Genomic DNA, 18,249 nt, shown 5'->3' with positions numbered 1-18,249 from the left:
TACATTTACTATATTACTTTGTAAGCATATATAGTAAAAAGAAAGCATTTTACAAGAGCTGATTTATGACTGGATTCCCAGAGTTTATAAAACTCAGTTGGTTTGTTAATATAGTCTGCATTTAACACCAAATTAGCAAGTTAAGCCTTTATCGCTCAGGGTTCTTTTCCTGTCTTGAGAAAACTGTAAGATTTGATGAAAATCTGGAAGTGGCTTCATGTGTAACCCCATGCTGACAATATAAACTTAAGTTCTTTGATTCCTCGTTTTTCTTTATTATTTAAATAGAAACCAGGATTTAACATGACTTTTTTGTACAGGTTGTGCTAATTGTATTTGAAATTAAGGTCATGCTGCCTTAGTCTCTATTTTCTGGTATAATGCTTACAACTTTTCAAAATTGTGTAACTTTAATTTTAACTATTTTTTCAATGTTCTCTTATTTGTTCATTATCTTGAATTAATTTTTTGAACTCTACTGTTCAGAGATTGCTTAAAACTTGATAGTATTAGAAACAGGAAGTAAATTGTATTGATGACTCTAGAACCACAAAGCGAGGTGGGAAACAGGGTGTCTTGCGCATCCTCATGGTCCGAGGCTGTGCCTCTGGGGGACTGGAGGATTTAACACGGACAGAGAAATCTGAAATATTATCATAAAGAAATATTGACTTACTATTTTCCTATAGGACATGATTGGGTTTCCTCTTTTTCTCGGTGTCATTTTATTGTTTCATCTCCCATCTAAGTTCTATGCATGCCTCACCCTGCATTGCTTTAGAGATTACAGGAGGTTGGGTGTGTTCAGGGTTCTATGGCAGCAGACTTATTTTTGTCTGAGAAAACTTTGTTGTGTACCCATGTCAACAACACAGAGGGAAGCTTCCATCAGGAGCCATCTGGGGTCTGTCTCCCTTTTATCTCCATGGAGCACAGTGATTCAGGGCTGTGGGCGCTCTCAGGAGTAGCTTTTCAGCAGCCCAGCCATCCTCCTGGCGGACAGCAGAGCCTGTCTGAGTGCTTGAGTATGGATAGCATTTCATTTAGCCTTTGCTCTGACAGCCCATGCCCTGGATAAGTGGTGTAGGCCTGTACAGGTGAAATCTATTCTCACTTTTGCCTCAGGGGTGACTGGACTGTAACAGAATTTTTCAAACCCGTTGGGCCCAACCGCAAAGCAGAGAATAAATGGCTGAAGTGCCAGGTCTCGACAGAAAAATCAATGCCTGGTTATACAGACATGACAGACCCAGCCTGCAGTTCCCTTTGCAGAGGCTGTGTGCGCCACACATCAGGGCTACCACACACTCTACCCGCAGCCATAGGTGTGAGTGCACAGTCCAAATTTATGTTGTTTTTTTCTTTCCTTCATGCAGGAAATTTACATGCCACTTATGTGATAGAAGTTTCACGGAGAAATGGGCCTTGAACAACCACATGAAACTGCACACGGGAGAAAAGCCTTTTAAGTGTACCTGGCCCACGTGCCACTACTCATTCCTCACAGCATCAGCGATGAAAGACCACTACAGGACGCACACAGGTGTGTCACAGCCCTTCTAACTCAGAGTCTGGGCCGCGGGAGCCCCAGGGGCTTCAGGAGTGTGTGTATTGGTTTTCTTGGTAGAAACCAGACTTTAACATGACTTTTTTGTAGAGGTTATGCTAATTGTATTTCAAATTGGTCATGATAATTGTATATGAAAATATTTTTCATTTCTTCATTTGCAACATTGGTCACTTCAGTATGGGTTATGTATGTGTGCATGTGTTTAAACAGTATACGTTCAAATTTGACAGCTCATTTCCAGAGTTTGTGTTCTAACTTAGCTTCTTAGATGAACCCTTGTCACATGGGCCTATTACATTTTTAAAGAGAACTTGTCTTCTATTTCATTGTAGATATTACCTAAGTACCATAACATTTAAACATACTGAATCTTAGTTTTATGTGCCATTTTTTACATGTAAGCAGTTTTATATCTGTTCTCAATACAAACAATGTCACAGCCTAGAGTTCTTAAAATGTAGAGGCTAATCTGAATTGAGTTACCAAATGCTTTTCATAAAATCGTCTTTTAAAAGCTTCCAGTAACATAAAATTTACATGAACACATTAGCCATGACCATGTGTGGTCTAACTTAGCAGTCTTGAGAGTCTCTCTGTGGAGTGTGGCTCTGAGGCCACTCAGTCAGGGCTTTTCTCAGTGCATAAGCCCTCATGCCCTGTGGCCTTGTCCTCTGTGTGCCTCATGCCCTTCATGGTTGCAGCACAGTGGGCCGCATACTTCACGGTGGGCGTGTGTTTGAATACTCAACCTGTATCCCTGTCTGGGACTCGCAGCTATTAATATTTCTGTGGTCTTCTTTTCTCTATGCACTGCCCAGAATATATTCCCTGTAGGAAAAAATAATAAATTTTAATCAGCATTCAGAAATGTTCTTCTGATTGTTGTGAATCCTGTATTATTGTTAGAAATTGTAGGTTGAAAGTTCTCCTGAAGCAGTTGTGGGAAGCCCAGGCCTCCTTAGCTTCCTTGACAAGGGTGTTGACGATTTAAGGTCTCCAGCCTGCCCTGAGAGATCACTTATATCGAACAGCAGATGAAAAGCCAGTGCAGATGTAATTTATCGTCGGCGTTTCCTTCTAAAGAATAATTGTGGAGACTTGGCCAGATCAATAATATGGATTTTTGTTGTTAGGTCTTGTAGTCTGCACCATAATGAGAGAGAGGGGACAGTGGCTGTTTTCTAATAGAAAATAAAAGATTGGTTTCCATGTCTTTCTACGTTTGAATGCAAAATGGTACACTTGAAACTAATTCAAGTTGTTAATAAAAGAAGTCTTCTATTAAATCTGTGTTGTCATTTAAATATGACGTGCTAAAAGAATGCCTTCTTGGTTGGAGTGAAATGTTGCATTGAGTTTTATTTCTTAAAATTTTTTCTTCAAAAAAAAACCTCTTGGCTTGTTGTTCAACAGTTACCACCCCCCCTTCAAAAAAAAAAGTAAAAATTGAATTTGAAAACAAATCAAGCTACCAAGGTAAATATGACATACAATACATCTGAGACTCACACCCCATATAAAATCCTACACATCAAAAATCAAGGTCACTGATGTACCTACAGTCAAATAACCCGGAAAATGAACAATTTCCCTTGTCATGTTTATACACCATAAAGTAGAAAGTGCATAGACCTTAACATGTGCAGCATGTACACATGTAGAAAATGTTAAATTCTGACATTTTCCCCTGTGTTTATTAACACGCTTATTTTGCATGGAAGAAATAGGTTACAAAGATTTCATAAATGGAAGGAGGGATATACTCTGCCTACATTGTGGGGTGCTCTCTCCCCATTACCCATTGCTACTCCCCTCACACATGTGTGTGCACATGTGCACAGGCACACACATTTCTACCCTGTAGTCCTTATGTTCCTGCACATGTGTAAGAACAGCTGTTCTCTGTTGGTACACACACAACTGTCTGCAGAACTGGTAATGAGTACATTGTAGAGAACAGTTTTGTCTCCACACTAAAAAAATAAAAATAAAAATAAAAAAATGCTAATATTTAGGAACAAATTGGTGGGGTTTTTTTGTATAAAATTATATTTCAGTGATATTTAGTTGATAACACAGATAGTTAAAAAGATTTGTATTTTAAATTGATTAAATAATCACATGAGTGATTATAATTAAACTTTATTCTTCACAGCCCATCTACTCTATTTTTCCTATTGGAAACAATGATATCCAGGATTTAAGTGTGACCCCTGACATAGGAAAGTGAGGTGGCAAAGGCATTACGTGTTAGCTGTCTGATAATGAATCATGGTGATGCCTTAGCACATGTGGAAATGAGATTAGAAGTATTTTGGCTAAGGGCTTCTTCATGTTCTTCTTTAAGAAAACTAGAAGTACACTTACTTGAAGGGTGGGTCTTTTGATTGCCACGGTTATGTTTCTGTCTTTGTTTCGTTATTACAATCTTGAAAATAGAGTCCTTGTTTGCAAATGCATTGTGAAACGTCCAACTTGGGAAAAGCTTGCCTATTTTGAGACCTTGTCACTTTAAAGTCTCAGTGACGATAGAGATGGCTACAAATGATGTACTTTATTTCTGGAAAAGTCTAATTATTTCCCCTTAATTTTTCCAAGGTGAGCATTTTTATTCTGTTTTCTCTTTCATTGTGAGTCTTACAGGATAAATTGTCCAGCTAGCAAGCACTTGCTGGCTAAATATGCCATAGTGCAATTATATATAGTATGTAGAGACTGTAAGTCAGGAAGTTAGCATAAGTAAAATGCTAAGAAAACATCCATTTGCACACTTAGCAAGCCTAAATCTGCCAAATATGCCTTTGATTCTGAAGAAGTTTGCAGGCTAAAGCTATCACTGAAGATGAGGGATATGAATTTTTATACGTGTTTTTTAGCAATCCCTGGCTTCCTTTTTTATGCCATAAAATTTGAAAGCCACAAACAGCATTGACTTGCTCCTGGTACTGAGTAATGCGGTCTTCATTTCCTTCAGATCCTCAGTCTGTTCAAAGAGGCCATTTAATTCATATTATTAAGTGTAAGGTGATTAAAGAAGACCCTGATAGAATCAGGTAAAACCAATTCAGTGTCCTTAGGTTGTTAAAATTTCAATGTATTTTATTTAAGCAGAATTATATATACTGTATATTAACTATTCCAAGCAATCTTTACTCAGCTCAGAAAGGCCAGATGTATGGGAATTGTAAAAAATCAGGATATGCATAAAGCTGTTCACGTGCATAAAACAGCCCCATCTGGAAGACATCTACCAGAAATGAAGTTGTACAAAACCATTCCATTGATAATAAAGCTAATTTTTATGGGTCTGACAAGTATGTAATTATGTTCAGTGGTGCTTTTCAGATTTTATCACAGTCAATAAACCGCAGTGGTAATTTCATTCCCATTTGACATATTTACATGGAAACATTTGATTGGAGGAATTAGTAACCCTGAAAGCCTTGATAGATATGTTTTAATGATCTGTGACCTCCGCAGTCCCTCATCTGTTTATTGTTGCAACAGGCGAGAAGTCGTTTCTCTGTGACCTCTGTGGCTTCGCCGGTGGGACCCGGCATGCCCTCACCAAGCACCGTCGGCAGCATACAGGTCAGTACCGAGTCTGCTCCTGCTTTCTCTCTGCAGGGCCGAGGCCGGGTGTTAAAGACCCAAGCACAGTTGCCTCCTGGTTTGCGCCCTCTTTATCCTAGGCCTTTGCCAATGAGGTTTTTCTATCGGCCCTCACACATCTCACAGACACAGCATTCATAGAGTGTAGACTCTCTACTGTTACATGCTTAGAAAGTAGTCACCAGTATAAGGCCACAGATATTCCCAGGAGCTTTATCCTAAGTAGGTAAAAAAACAAGCTCCCATGTCCAGATATTTGAGGCTCTTTTCTACTGCAAAGCCCTATCTTAGCCTCCTGCCTGGGTCCTGAAGAGCTTCTGTTGGGCCTTCTTCGTTCTCTGCTGTGTCACACCACCCTCCCATTGCCTACTTGCCTGTCTCTACCTCTGTCTCTCTACCTGCCTGTGTTGTGTGTCTATGCATTGGTCTCAGTCCACATGACTCCGTGTGAAGTAGGTCCTCTGCAGTCATTCTTGCTGTTAAGAGAGAGTAACAGCAAAGACACAGCACGAGAGGTAAGGAAGGACATGGACGATAACCTGTCCCATGAGATTCATTTTCGTGATTTAGGAGAGACAGTGGTCTCACAGATAGTTATTCTGATAATTCTAGATAATGTGTGTCCAGGATAGCATCGTCTCAGGGAAGTTTTCTTTTGTAATTCTCAGTAGAACCACATTTTCCTGTCATCAAGACTTTACTAATGGAATAGTCACGGCCCATGTGGTAAGGGAGTGGCCCCTGGTAAAATTCCATCCGTATCCAGTGGACAGCCTCATCCCATCCATGCACACATGAGCAGCTCTAACCGGACTTCATGGGTTATCATAAAAATAATACATAAAGTTGGAGGAGAACATGTTGAGGAGATGTGTAGGAATTAGTGGAGGAGAAGTAAAGAGTATATATGGTCCTACTTCATGCACTGCATATATGGAAATCTTGAGCATAAAGAAGAAAATTTCAATATAGTACATATAGAGCATTGAGGTTTTTGAAATGTCATGTTACACAGATATAGCCAGCCTCCCTTCTCTGATGATATTTGCAGAATCCATGAAAATGAATTGACATCATTGCTTTTAAGTCTTGAGTGTACTGGGATGAAATTTCCATAAAGATAAAAGCCATTGAGATGGAAGTAAATGTTCAAAATATAACTTTAAAAAACCTAAGCTGTATTTGCATGCAGTGTATAACTTTTGTGTATTGATTTAGTAGAAGGTAGGCCGGGTGGATTCCGGCTGTCCTTGTATGGCAAACAGAGAAAGAAAAGTTGAAACTGTGCAGAAACCATGCAGTTGTGAGGTGTTTAATTCATGTCTCCAGCTTATTGATAACTCAGGGTTTTATGGTCTACATGACACTTTTGCTGTCCCGTTCCCAGTCCATGTTGCTTCAGGGGACAGCCGACCCCCTGTGCCATTCCTGCAGCTGCTGTGTTCCCCTTTGCCCCTCAGTGGAGGTAGTAACACTGTGATCCAGACGGTCCAGGTGATGGATCGATCAGGAAGCCTGCAGCGAGCCAGCACAACTTTATATTTTATGTCAGGTCCAGAGGCTCCTTATTACTTTGCTATTAACTTTATACCATATAGGACAATGTCTCACAGACAGAGGTATCTGTCTTTCTGGCATTTATCTGCCTCTGTGGCACAAATCAAACATGATTCTTTAATACCAAAGTCCGTTCTTAAAAGACTTGGCCTCCACAAACAGCTCAGTCCAACTCAGTCTAGGCACTTAGCTTTTATGTTGGACTTAAAATGTTTAAGTCACGCATTTCTCCCCCTCCCCTCCCCATCCTGATGCTAGACTTGATGGTACATTTTAAATCTATATTTTTTTGATGTGTCTGTCTTTGACATGGTTTACCCTTTTACCACAGTGTCCAGGCAAATTACAAGTGGCTCAGAAAGGGATAGGTATCCAAAGTGTTCCACATGGCGTAAATAATTCCCGACTGCAGTGTAGGCCGTCGGGGGGGTCTGACATGAAACATCTTCTGTTCTGAGATTTACTTTTATCACCTGTCAGAGACCCTCGATTCAAGGGCACAGACACCGATCCTCACGTGCGCTTGGAGAGACCTGGCCAGCTTAATAACCACCAGTCCACCCTAAGGAGTGTGAAGTGTGATTTCCAGGAGATGTGGTTGGCCAGTCTGACAGATAGTTGACACACAAAAGGACAGGGCACTATGGAAGCAAGCTGTCCTAGTGTCTCTGTTTTTCTTCCTTTTCTGTCTGTTAGGCCTAAGATGTGAAGTGTTTCTTACTGGATATTTTGTGCAAGATTAATGTTTGTAAAGGACAGTATTTATGAAAAGAGAAAAAGCCTAATAGTTTATTAAAGGGAAAACTTGGAAGTATGTTACAACAGAGAACTGGTAACTATGGTTACCACAGAGCTTCTTGTTCTGCCCTCCCCTTGGCCTTCAGTTCTCTTGCTTAGAGAGGTCTTGGGTTTATGGGCTCCAGTGCATTTTGACTCCACCACCCAACTAGCTAGGATTTTGGGGGTCACAGCAGTGTTGTCTGGGGAAGAGGCGAGCTGGGGACATGGGAATAGATGCGGGACAGAGAGGGGCAAAATGATGTCATTAGCTTTTAGTTTTTAAAAATTGAGAGGAAACATTTCCTTTGCAAGTATATGCATCTCATTGTAGAGTACTTTTTTTTTAAATAATTTTTTTATTACGTATTTTCCTCAATTACATTTCCAATGCTATCATAAAAGTCCCCCATACCCTCCTCCCGACTCCCCTACCACCCACTCTCCCCCCCCCCCCTTGGCCCTGGCGTTCCCTTGTACTGGGGCATATAAAGTTTGCAAGTCCAATGGGCCTCTCTTTCCAGTGATGGCCAACTGGGCCATCTTTTGATACATATGTAGCTAGAGTCAAGAGCTCCGGGGTACTGGTTAGTTCATAATGTTGTTCCACCTATAGGGTTGCAGATCCCTTTAGCTCCTTGGGTATTTTCTCTAGCTCCTCCATTGTACCCTGTGATCCATCCAATAGCTGACTGTGAACTTCCACTTATGACGAATACCGAATGGCTGAGAAACACCTGAAAAAATGTTCAGCATCCTTAATCATCAGGGAAATGCAAATCAAAACAACCCTGAGATGCCATCTCACACCAGTCAGAATGGCTAAGATCAAAAATTCAGGTGACAGCAGATGCTGGCGAGGATGTGGAGAAAGAGGAACACTCCTCCACTGTTGGTGGGATTGCAAGCTTGTACAACCACTCTGGAAATCAGTCTGGCGGTTTCTCAGAAAATTGAACATAGTACTACCGGAGGATCCCGCAATACCTTTCCTGGACATATATCCAGAAGATGTTCCAACTAGTAATAAAGAAACATGCTCCACTATGTTCATAGCAGCCTTATTTATAATAGCCAGAAGCTGGAAAGAACCCAGATGCCCCTCAACAGAGGAATGGATACAGAAAATGTGGTACATTTACACAATGGAGTACTACTCAGCTATTAAAAAGAGTGAATTTACGAAATTCCTAGGCAAATGGTTGGACCTGGAGGGCATTATCCTGAGTGAGGTAACCCAATCACAAAGGAACTCAAATGATATGTACTCACTGATAAGTGGATATTAGCCTAGAAACTTAGGATACCCAAGATATAAGTTACAATTTGCAAAACACATGAAACTGAAGAAGAACAAAGACCAAAGTGTGGACACTTTGCCCCTTCATAGAACTGGGAAGAAAACACCCATGGAAGGAGTTACAGAGACAAGTTTGGAGCTAAGACAAAAGGATGGACCATTAGAGACTGCCATATCCAGGGATCCATCCCATAATCAGCTTTCAAACGCTGACACCATTGCATACACTAGAAAGATTGTGCTGATAGGACCCTGATATAGCTGTCTCTAGTGAGACTACGCCGGGGCCTAGCAAACACATACGTAGAGTACTTTTTATTTCAAACACTATCAGATATTTAGTTGATTGAAATTCATGTTGTAAACTTTGAGGATTTCCTTTGAGTATTTACTGTTTGGATGTTTGCATTAACTTTTGCTATGTAGTTATCCCAATAGTCAAAAAGGCATGTTTCCCTGTATTGTCTTTTTCCTCATTCTTTAAAAATTCCAAAATTACATATTTAGGGTAACACTGTTGAATATGTGTAACAGATTAACAAAATATATGCGTTCCAAATTAACTATCAGGATAGATTTTGGATTAAAGTGTGGTCTATAGAAAGGTGTGTGCCTATCAATATCACAGATGTGCTTGGCTGTCTTTTCTTCTTAGTATTCCCATGTATAATATTTTATATAAGATTTTGTTGTATCGTACATTTGCCTGACAGCTTTTATATAACTCAAAGCATCTTGATATTATATAAGTTAATATGTGGTACAGTTGAGGCAAATATGAAATGAAAGTCTCCAATTTACCACAATAGAATGGCATTTTATAAATGTGTAGATTTTAACTTTAAAGTGTCACAACTTCATGAAAGACTAAATGAAAGGACCTACATTAATCACATGTCAAGCTTCCAAACCAAGAAAATTAACTTTGAAGACCTTAGATCTTGAATGTGTACACTGACCTAGACAGTGGTTCTGTGATGCCCCCTCTCAGTACTTCCATGCTCCCGCCACATCTGTGACAAAAAGGTAGCTTGAAGGTGTCTACCACAGCCCCTGCAGAGAAGAGAACAGGTAGCTAGCTGCAGAAGCCATCTGCAGGTGCAGAAGCAGGCGGGCGAGGAGGTAATGGGAACATGCCTGTACATTCTCACAGTGTCCAGAATAACTTAGATTCATTATGTGGAAAGGGAAAGCCTGTTAGACCTTTGACATGGATACTCTTAGTATTTGATTGGCATAGTTTTGCATAAAGAAATCAACAGAAGAAATGGAGTCTATTCTGATTGGGCGACATGTCAGTTATTGTTTAAACAGAGCATCATTCTCAGGAAGAAGTCTAGAGAAGATGCACAGAATCTTCCATAGGAAGGCTAGAGGCGCTGCTGGTCATACTTTGATGAGACCTAGAGGGAAATGCCATGAGTACCAGTCAGCACACCTGGTACTGTGGAGACTTAGAGGCTCACATTGAGCTCTGCAGACTCCTTTTGGAAATCAATAAAACCAACTGGAAATTCTTGTAAAAATGCAAAAGTTTGAAATAATCAGACAAGGTCGAGAAGGAACAGAGTTCTAGGCTCAGGCTAGACCTGCTCAGGTCACATCAGTCAGTGTTACATCAGAGTGGACACATGTGCCGCACAGAATCGAGACGTGTGCCTGTGCCATCAGTTAATTTTTTTTAATGAGATGAAGATAGTTTAAGCCATTCAGTATGTAATATTGGATTAATCAAACATCTTATATTCAGTAAAATGAACTTTAATGTTTACTTCATGCTGTATATAAAATAAACTCAGAATTTCACAATGTAAAGCGTCTATAAACTTTGAGTTTGGATCATCAAAAATTATTTTTATTATGTTAATAACATTTTTCTAAAAGAACAAATGCACAAAATTACAAATTAATAAGTTTTAAACCTTATACAAAGTAATCGCTAATGGTCCTGAGAATGAAGTCAGGCAGGCTAGATGAAAGTGTTGAGAATGCAGATCTCATCAAGGATTTGTAGCTGCAGCATAGCAGCACTCTCAGAGCTCTTCTGAGGAGGCCCACTAGTAAAGGATACTCCAGCATGGAGTGTGAAGGGATGAGCAGTAAGCATGAGGACTATGCACATTGGGAGATGCAGGATCAGAGCACTGACCACATCAGATGGTGGTGGGAGCTCGTGTATGCAGCTAGTGGAACGTGATATGGACGACTACAGGAAGTACTTTGCTACCCACCCCAGGATAAATACCTACTACCACACCACTTCTGGGAATTTATTCAGGACAAAAGGGAAATATTTGCCCATTCAATGGCTTACCTGTTGTTGATTGTTTATTCCAAATTCACCTGTTCTCGTAGCAACCCCCACCACCACTAAACAAACAAACAAACAAACTCAAACAACAAAAAACAAATCAGAAACAACCCGGATGTCTTTCTGTTAGAGCAGTGATTCTCAACCTTCCTAATGCCTTTAATAGAGCTCTTTGTGTTATAGTGACCCCCCCAACCATAAAATTATTTTGTTGCTACTTCATAACTGCTCTTATGAAGCTGCTCTTATGAATCATAATTTAAATATCTGATACACAGAATATGTGATATATGACCCCTGTGAATCATTTAACCCACAAAGGGGTCGGGACCCACAGGTTGAGAACCACCAATTATATCAGCATGGTGATAATTTTCATCCTAGCAATATCACTGAATCGAAAAAACACCTCTTTTATAGAAGATGTGCCCCTCAAAATGCACATCTGTACATGTATGCATGTGTGTGTTAGTGTTATATGTCAGTCACTAAAATTAAACTATTGTGACCTAAATTGATTCACCAAACAGTTTAGAAGTGGAGAGCAAAGTGACTTTAGTCTTTGGGTGATGTCTTCACTAGGGTGTTAAAGACAGAAGCCTTATAGAGAAACAAGTCCTTTTAAACTAACCATTCTTTCACTCTGCTTTGTAGATGGTCTTTGATTGTTTTACACCTGAGAGACTCAAACACAGTAATTTCTAGATAAGATCTACAACATAGTAGCTTTCTTTTCTACATATTAGTATGTAAAGCTGTTAGTGAGTTCTGTGTACTATGTATGTGCCTAGTGACCAAGCTCTTCAGGAGAGCTTTTGTATACTGTGGCTTTGATCTCTGAGGGATTATGGTGTTGGCCTTAAGCCATGCTGTCATAGTTCTGAGAAGAGCCCCTGGTCACTCAGCTTTCTTTCTGTACCTTCTGTCATCGTAATCCTCAGTTACCCTGCATGTTGGAGGTTGGTATGATCTTCCAGATCTTTCTCAAGAGGTCTGACAGTTAGCAAGTGAGGTGAAGCAATCCCAGGATTGCAGTCCACCTGGCTTTCCCTACCCTCCTCTTCTCTGCTTCATGGAAGATAAAACATACCATCAAATAAGATGTGTGGTTATAAATAAGCTAGATATTCATACAGCAACGCGTGTGGCTAGGTAAGTAGACTTAGGTATGAAGAAAAGATATCTTTACTAATGGCCACATTGACCTGGGACAATTTGGGACAAACATACTTTAGTAAGTATCTTTAATCCTTTAACTTTCTGTTTTCATTGTTGAGGCTGGTGGGATGGTTCAGTGCCACCAGGCCTGACCTTAGCTTTCCCTCCAGAACCCAAGTGATGCCCAGAGTTGATCCCGAGAAGTTGTCCCCTTGGCTCACACTTGTGCTGTGGACCAAACACTTGCACACATAACACATACTAAACCGCACAAGAATAAATGTGCTTTTCTTCACTTTTTAAAGTAGATCAGTATATGTAGAGTACTATCATGAAAAGCTAGAAAATAAGAAGTACCAAGTGGGGTTGTCGCAGATGGAAATTGCCCAGTAAGGAATTGGTTAGGAGCCTCAGCTGTGTGAGGAGGACAGGAGTGAGGGGCTTCCTGCTTCATCACTGTCAGCACAGAGAGATGGAAGGAGCACACATGTGTTCTGCCCGCCCACAATGGGGAAACGGCACAGGGACAGTGATTTTTATCACTATTAACTTCTCACGCAATACTAAACTGATCATTTATAAACTCATCATGATATTATTAGCAGTGTTTTACTTTTTATCCTGAGATTTTGATATTTGCTGTGCATTTCTTGCTTCTAGTACATATTAATTCACAGAGCAAAGCTGTACCCAAAGTATATAACATATATTGCGTTTTGATAAATGTTGTGCTGTTTACAAAGAATCGGCTTGCGTGTCTAAGCTAACGTAGCCAGGCTAGAACAGTTTTCAGTAGCAGAGTTGTACTAGTTTTATGTTGAGTGAAAGGAAAGAGCCTTGGGCCAGTTGCTGACAACCAGTGTAGCCAGTGACATGGGAAAGTAATGTGTGAGTCTGGAGAAGCAGGTCAGGGGCTCAGCAAAGGATGGACTTGGTCCCAGGCCAGCCTTGTCTACACAGGACTGTCACATCCTAACAAGGGTTTGCACTGTATCATGTGTTCTTTTGAGGCTCCTTATTCTCAGAATTCTGCCCTGTTACTCTAATTCCTTTTATTTCTAATATTTCTTTTTTTTTTGATTTTTAATATTTTTATTACATATTTTCCTCAATTACATTTCCAATGCTATCCCAAAAGTCCCCCATAGCGCCCCCACTTCCCTACCCACCCATTCCCATTCTTTTGGCCCTGGCATTCCCCTATATTGGGGCATATAAAGTTTGCAAGTCCAATGGGCCTCTCTTTCCATTGATGGCCGACTAGGCCATCTTTCGATACATATGCAGCTAGAGACAAGAGCTCCGGGGTTCTGGTTAGTACATCATGTTGTTCCAACAATAGGGTTGCAGATCCCTTTAGCTCCTTGGGTACTTTCTCTAGCTTCTCCATTGGGAGCCCTGTGATACATCCAATAGCTGACTGTGAACATCCACTCCTGTGTTTGCTAGGCCCCGGCATCGTCTCACAAGAGACAGCTATATTTGGGTCCTTTCAGCAAAATCTTGCTAGTGTATGCAATGGTGTCAGCGTTTAGAAGCTGATTATGGGATGGATCCCTGGATACGGCAGTATCTAAATGGTCCATCCTTTCATCACAGCTACAAACTTTGTCTCTGTAACTCCTTCCCTGGGTGTTTTGTTCCCAATTCTAAGAAGGTGCACAGTGTCCACACTTTGGTCTTCATTCTTCTTGAGTTTCATGCGTTTAGCAAATTGTATCTTATATCTTGGGTATCCTAAGTTTTGGGCTAATATCCACTTATCAGTGAATACATATTGTGTGAGTTCTTTTGTGATTGTGTTATTTCACTCAAGATGATGCCCTCCAGGTCCATCCATTTGGCTAGGAATTTCATAAATTCATTCTTTTTAATAGCTGAGTAGTACTCCATTGTGTAAATGTACCATAATTTCTGTATCCATTCCTCTGTTGAGGGACATCTGGGTTCTTTCCAGCTTCTGGCTATTATAAATAGGGCTGCTATGAACATAGTGGAGCATGTGTCCTTTTTACCGGTTGGGACATCTTCTGGGTATATGCCCAGGAAAGGTATTGCTGGGTCCTCCGGTAGTACTATGTCCAATTTTCTGAGGAACCGCCAGACTGATTTCCAGAGTGGTTGTACAAGCTTGCAATCCCACCAACAGTGGAGGAGTGTTCCTCTTTCTCCACATCCTCGCCAGCATCTGCTGTCACCTGAATTTTTGATCTTAGCCATTCTGACTGGTGTGAGGTGGAATCTCAGGGTTGTTTTGATTTGCATTTCCCTGATGATTAAGGATGTTGAACATTTTTTCAGGTGTTTCTCTGCCATTCGGTATTCCTCAGGTGAGAATTCTTTGTTCAGTTCTGAGCCCCATTTTTTAATGGGGTTATTTGACTTTCTGGAGTCCACCTTCTTGAGTTCTTTATATATATTGGATATTAGTCCCTTATCTGATTTAGGATAGGTGAAGATCCTTTCCCAATCTGTTGGTGTTTTTTTTGTCTTATTGATGGTGTCTTTAGCCTTGCAGAAGCTTTGTAGTTTCATGAGGTCCCACTTGTCAATTCTCAATCTTACAGCACAAGCCATTACTGTTCTATTCAGGAATTTTTCCCCTGTGCCCATATCTTCAAGGCTTTTCCCCACTTTCTCCTCTATAAGTTTCAGTGTCTCTGGTTTTATGTGAAGTTCCTTGATCCACTTAGACTTGACCTTAGTACAAGGAGATAGGAATGGATCGATTCGCATTCTTCTACATGTTAACAACCAGTTGTGCCAGCACCATTTGTTGAAAATGTTGTCTGTCTTCCACTGGATGTTTTTAGCTCCCTTGTCGAAGATCAAGTGACCATAGGTGTGTGGGTTCATTTCTGGGTCTTCAATTCTATTCCATTGGTCTATTTGTCTGTCACTATACCAGTACCATGCAGTTTTTATCACAATTGCTCTGTAGTAGAGCTTTAGGTCCGGCATGGTGATTCCACCAGAGGTTCTTTTATCCTTGAGAAGAGTTTTTGCTATCCTAGGTTTTTTGTTATTCCAGATGAATTTGCAGATTGCGCTTTCTAATTCGTTGAAAAATTGATTTGGAATTTTGATGGGGATTGCATTGAATCTGTAGATTGCTTTTGGCAAGATAGCCATTTTTACAATGTTGATCCTGCCAATCCATGAGCATGGGAGATCTTTCCATCTTCTGAGATCTTCTATAATTTCTTTCTTCAGAGACTTGAAGTTTTTATTATACAGATCTTTCACTTCCTTAGTTAGAGTCACGCCGAGATATTTTATATTATTTGTGACTATTGAGAAGGGTGTTGTTTCTCTAATTTCTTTCTCAGCCTGTTTATTCTTTGTGTAGAGAAAGGCCATTGATTTGTTTGAGTTAATTTTATATCCAGCTACTTCACCGAAGCTGTTTATCAGGCTTAGGAGTTCTCTGGTGGAATTTTTAGGGTCACTTATATATACTATCATATCATCTGCAAAAAGTGATATTTTGACTTCCTCTTTTCCAATTTGTATCCCTTTGATCTCCTTTTGTTGTCGAATTGCTCTGGCTAGGACTTCAAGTACAATGTTGAATAGGTATGGAGAAAGTGGACAGCCTTGTCTAGTCCCTGATTTTAGAGGGATTGCTTCAAGCTTCTCACCATTTACTTTGATGTTGGCTACTGGTTTGCAGTAGATTGCTTTTATCATGTTTAGGTATGGGCCTTGAATTCCTGATCTTTCCAAGACTTTTATCATGAATGGGTGTTGGGTCTTGTCAAATGCTTTTTCCGCATCTAACGAGATGACCATGTGGTTTTTGTCTTTGAGTTTGTTTATATACTGGATTACATTGATGGATTTCCGTATATTGAACCATCCCTGCATCCCTGGGATGAAACCTACTTGGTCAGGATGGATGATTGTTTTGATGTGTTCTTGGATTCGATTAGCAAGAACTTTATTGAGGATTTTTGCATCAATATTCATAAGGGATATTGGTCTGAAGTTTTCTATCTTTGTTGGGTCTTTTTGTGGTTTAGGTATCAGAGTAATTGTGGCTTCATAGAATGAGTTGGGTAGAGTACCTTCTGTTTCTATTTTGTGGAATAGTTTGTGAAGAACTGGGATTAGATCTTCTTTGAAGGTCTGATAGAACTCTGCACTAAACCCATCTGGTCCTGGGCTTTTTTTAGTTGGGAGACTATTAATGACTGCTTCTATTTCTTTGGGGGATATAGGGCTGTTTAGATCATTGACCTGATCTTGATTCAACTTTGGTACCTGGTATCTGTCTAGGAACTTCTCCATTTCATCCAGGTTCTCCAGTTTTGTTGAGTATAGCCTTTGGTAGAAGGATCTGATGGTGTTTTGGATGTCTTCAGGATCTGTTGTTATGTCTCCTTTTTCATTTCTGATTTTGTTAATTAGGATGCTTTCCCTGTGCCCTCTAGTGAGTCTGGCTAAGGGTTTATCTATCTTGTTGATTTTCTCAAAGAACCAGCTCCTTGATTGGTTGATTCTTTGAATAGTTTTTCTTGTTTCCACTTGGTTGATTTCACCCCTGAGTTTGATTATTTCCTGCCGTCTACTCCTCTTGGGTGAATTTGCTTCCTTTTGTTCTAGTGCTTTTAGGTGTGTTGTCAAGCTGCTAATGTGTGCTCTCTCTAGTTTCCTTTTGGAGGCACTCAGAGCTATGAGTTTTCCTCTTAGAAATGCTTTCATTGTGTCCCAGAAGTTTGGGTATGTTGTTGCTTCATTTTCATTGAACTCTAAAAAGTCCTTAATTTCTTTCTTTATTCCTTCCTTGACCAAGGTATCATTGAGAAGAGTGTTGTTCAGTTTCCACGTGAAGGTTGGCTTTCTATTATTTATTTTTTTATTGAAGATCAGCCTTAGTCCATGGTGATCTGATAGGATGCATGGGACAATTTCAATATTTTTGTATCTGTTGAGGCCTGTTTTGTGACCAACTATGTGGTCAATTTTAGAGAAGGTACCATGAGGTGCTGAGAAGAAGGTATATCCTTTTGTTTTAGGATAGAATGTTCTGTAGATATCTGCCAGATCCATTTGATTCATAATTTCTCTTAGTTTCTCTGTGTCCCTGTTTAGTTTCTGTTTCCATGATCTGTCCATTGGTGAAAGTGGTGTGTTGAAGTCTCCCACTATTATTGTATGAGGTGCAATGTGTGCTTTGAGATTTACTAAAGTTTCTTTAATGAATGTGGCTGCCTTTGTATTTGGAGCATAGATATTCAGGATTGATAGTTCCTCTTGGAGGATTTTACCTTTGATGAGTATGAAGTGTCCCTCCCTGTCTTTTTTAATGACTTTGGGTTGGAAGTCAATCTTATCAGATATTAGAATGGCTACTCCAGCTTGTTTCTTCATGCCATTTGCTTGGAAAATTGTTTTCCAGCCTTTCATTCTGAGGTAGTGTCTATCCTTTTCTCTGAGATGAGTTTCCTGTAAGCAGCAAAATGTTGGATCTTGTTTGTGTAGCCAGTTTGTTAGTCTATGTCTTTTTATCGGGGAGTTGAGTCCATTGATATTAAGAGATATTAAGGAAAAGTAATTGTTGTTTCCTGTTATTTTTGTTGTTAAAGTTGGCATTTTGTTCTTGTGGCTGTCTTCTTTTAGGTTTGTTGAGGGATTACCTTCTTGTTGTTTCTAGGGCGTGGTTCCTGTCCTTGTATTGGTTTTTTTCTGTTATTATCCTTTGAAGGGCTGGATTCGTGGAGAGATAATGTGTAAATTTGGTTTTGTCGTGGAATACTTTGGTTTCTCCATCTATGTTAATTGAGAGTTTGGCTGGGTATAGTAGCCTGGGCTGGAATTTGTGTTCTTTTAGTGTCTGTATAACATCCGTCCAGGATCTTCTGGCTTTCATAGTCTCTGGTGAAAAATCTGGTGTAATTCTGATAGGCTTGCCTTTATATGTTACTTGACCTTTTTCTCTTACTGCTTTTAGTATTCTATCTT

General features: G+C 40.0%; 1 protein-coding gene across 3 annotated transcripts in view; it reads left to right on the top strand.

The window, feature by feature from the left end:
• Positions 1–18,249, top strand: part of Znf407 (zinc finger protein 407) — a 384,272-nt gene that overhangs the window by 229,065 nt on the left and 136,958 nt on the right. For all 3 annotated transcript variants that reach the window (XM_085833524.1, XM_085833525.1, XM_021150389.3), the window contains 2 exons: positions 1,377–1,543; positions 5,078–5,161. In XM_085833524.1, coding sequence (XP_085689650.1) covers positions 1,377–1,543; positions 5,078–5,161 — 251 coding nt within the window. The remainder of the gene's footprint in view (positions 1–1,376; positions 1,544–5,077; positions 5,162–18,249) is intronic.

The sequence above is a fragment of the Mus caroli genome, unplaced genomic scaffold, assembly GCF_978045245.1.
Source record: "Mus caroli unplaced genomic scaffold, Mus_caroli_1 scaffold_19, whole genome shotgun sequence".
Lineage (NCBI taxonomy): Eukaryota > Metazoa > Chordata > Mammalia > Rodentia > Muridae > Mus > Mus caroli.
This window is presented reverse-complemented; position numbering and strand designations above follow the sequence as displayed.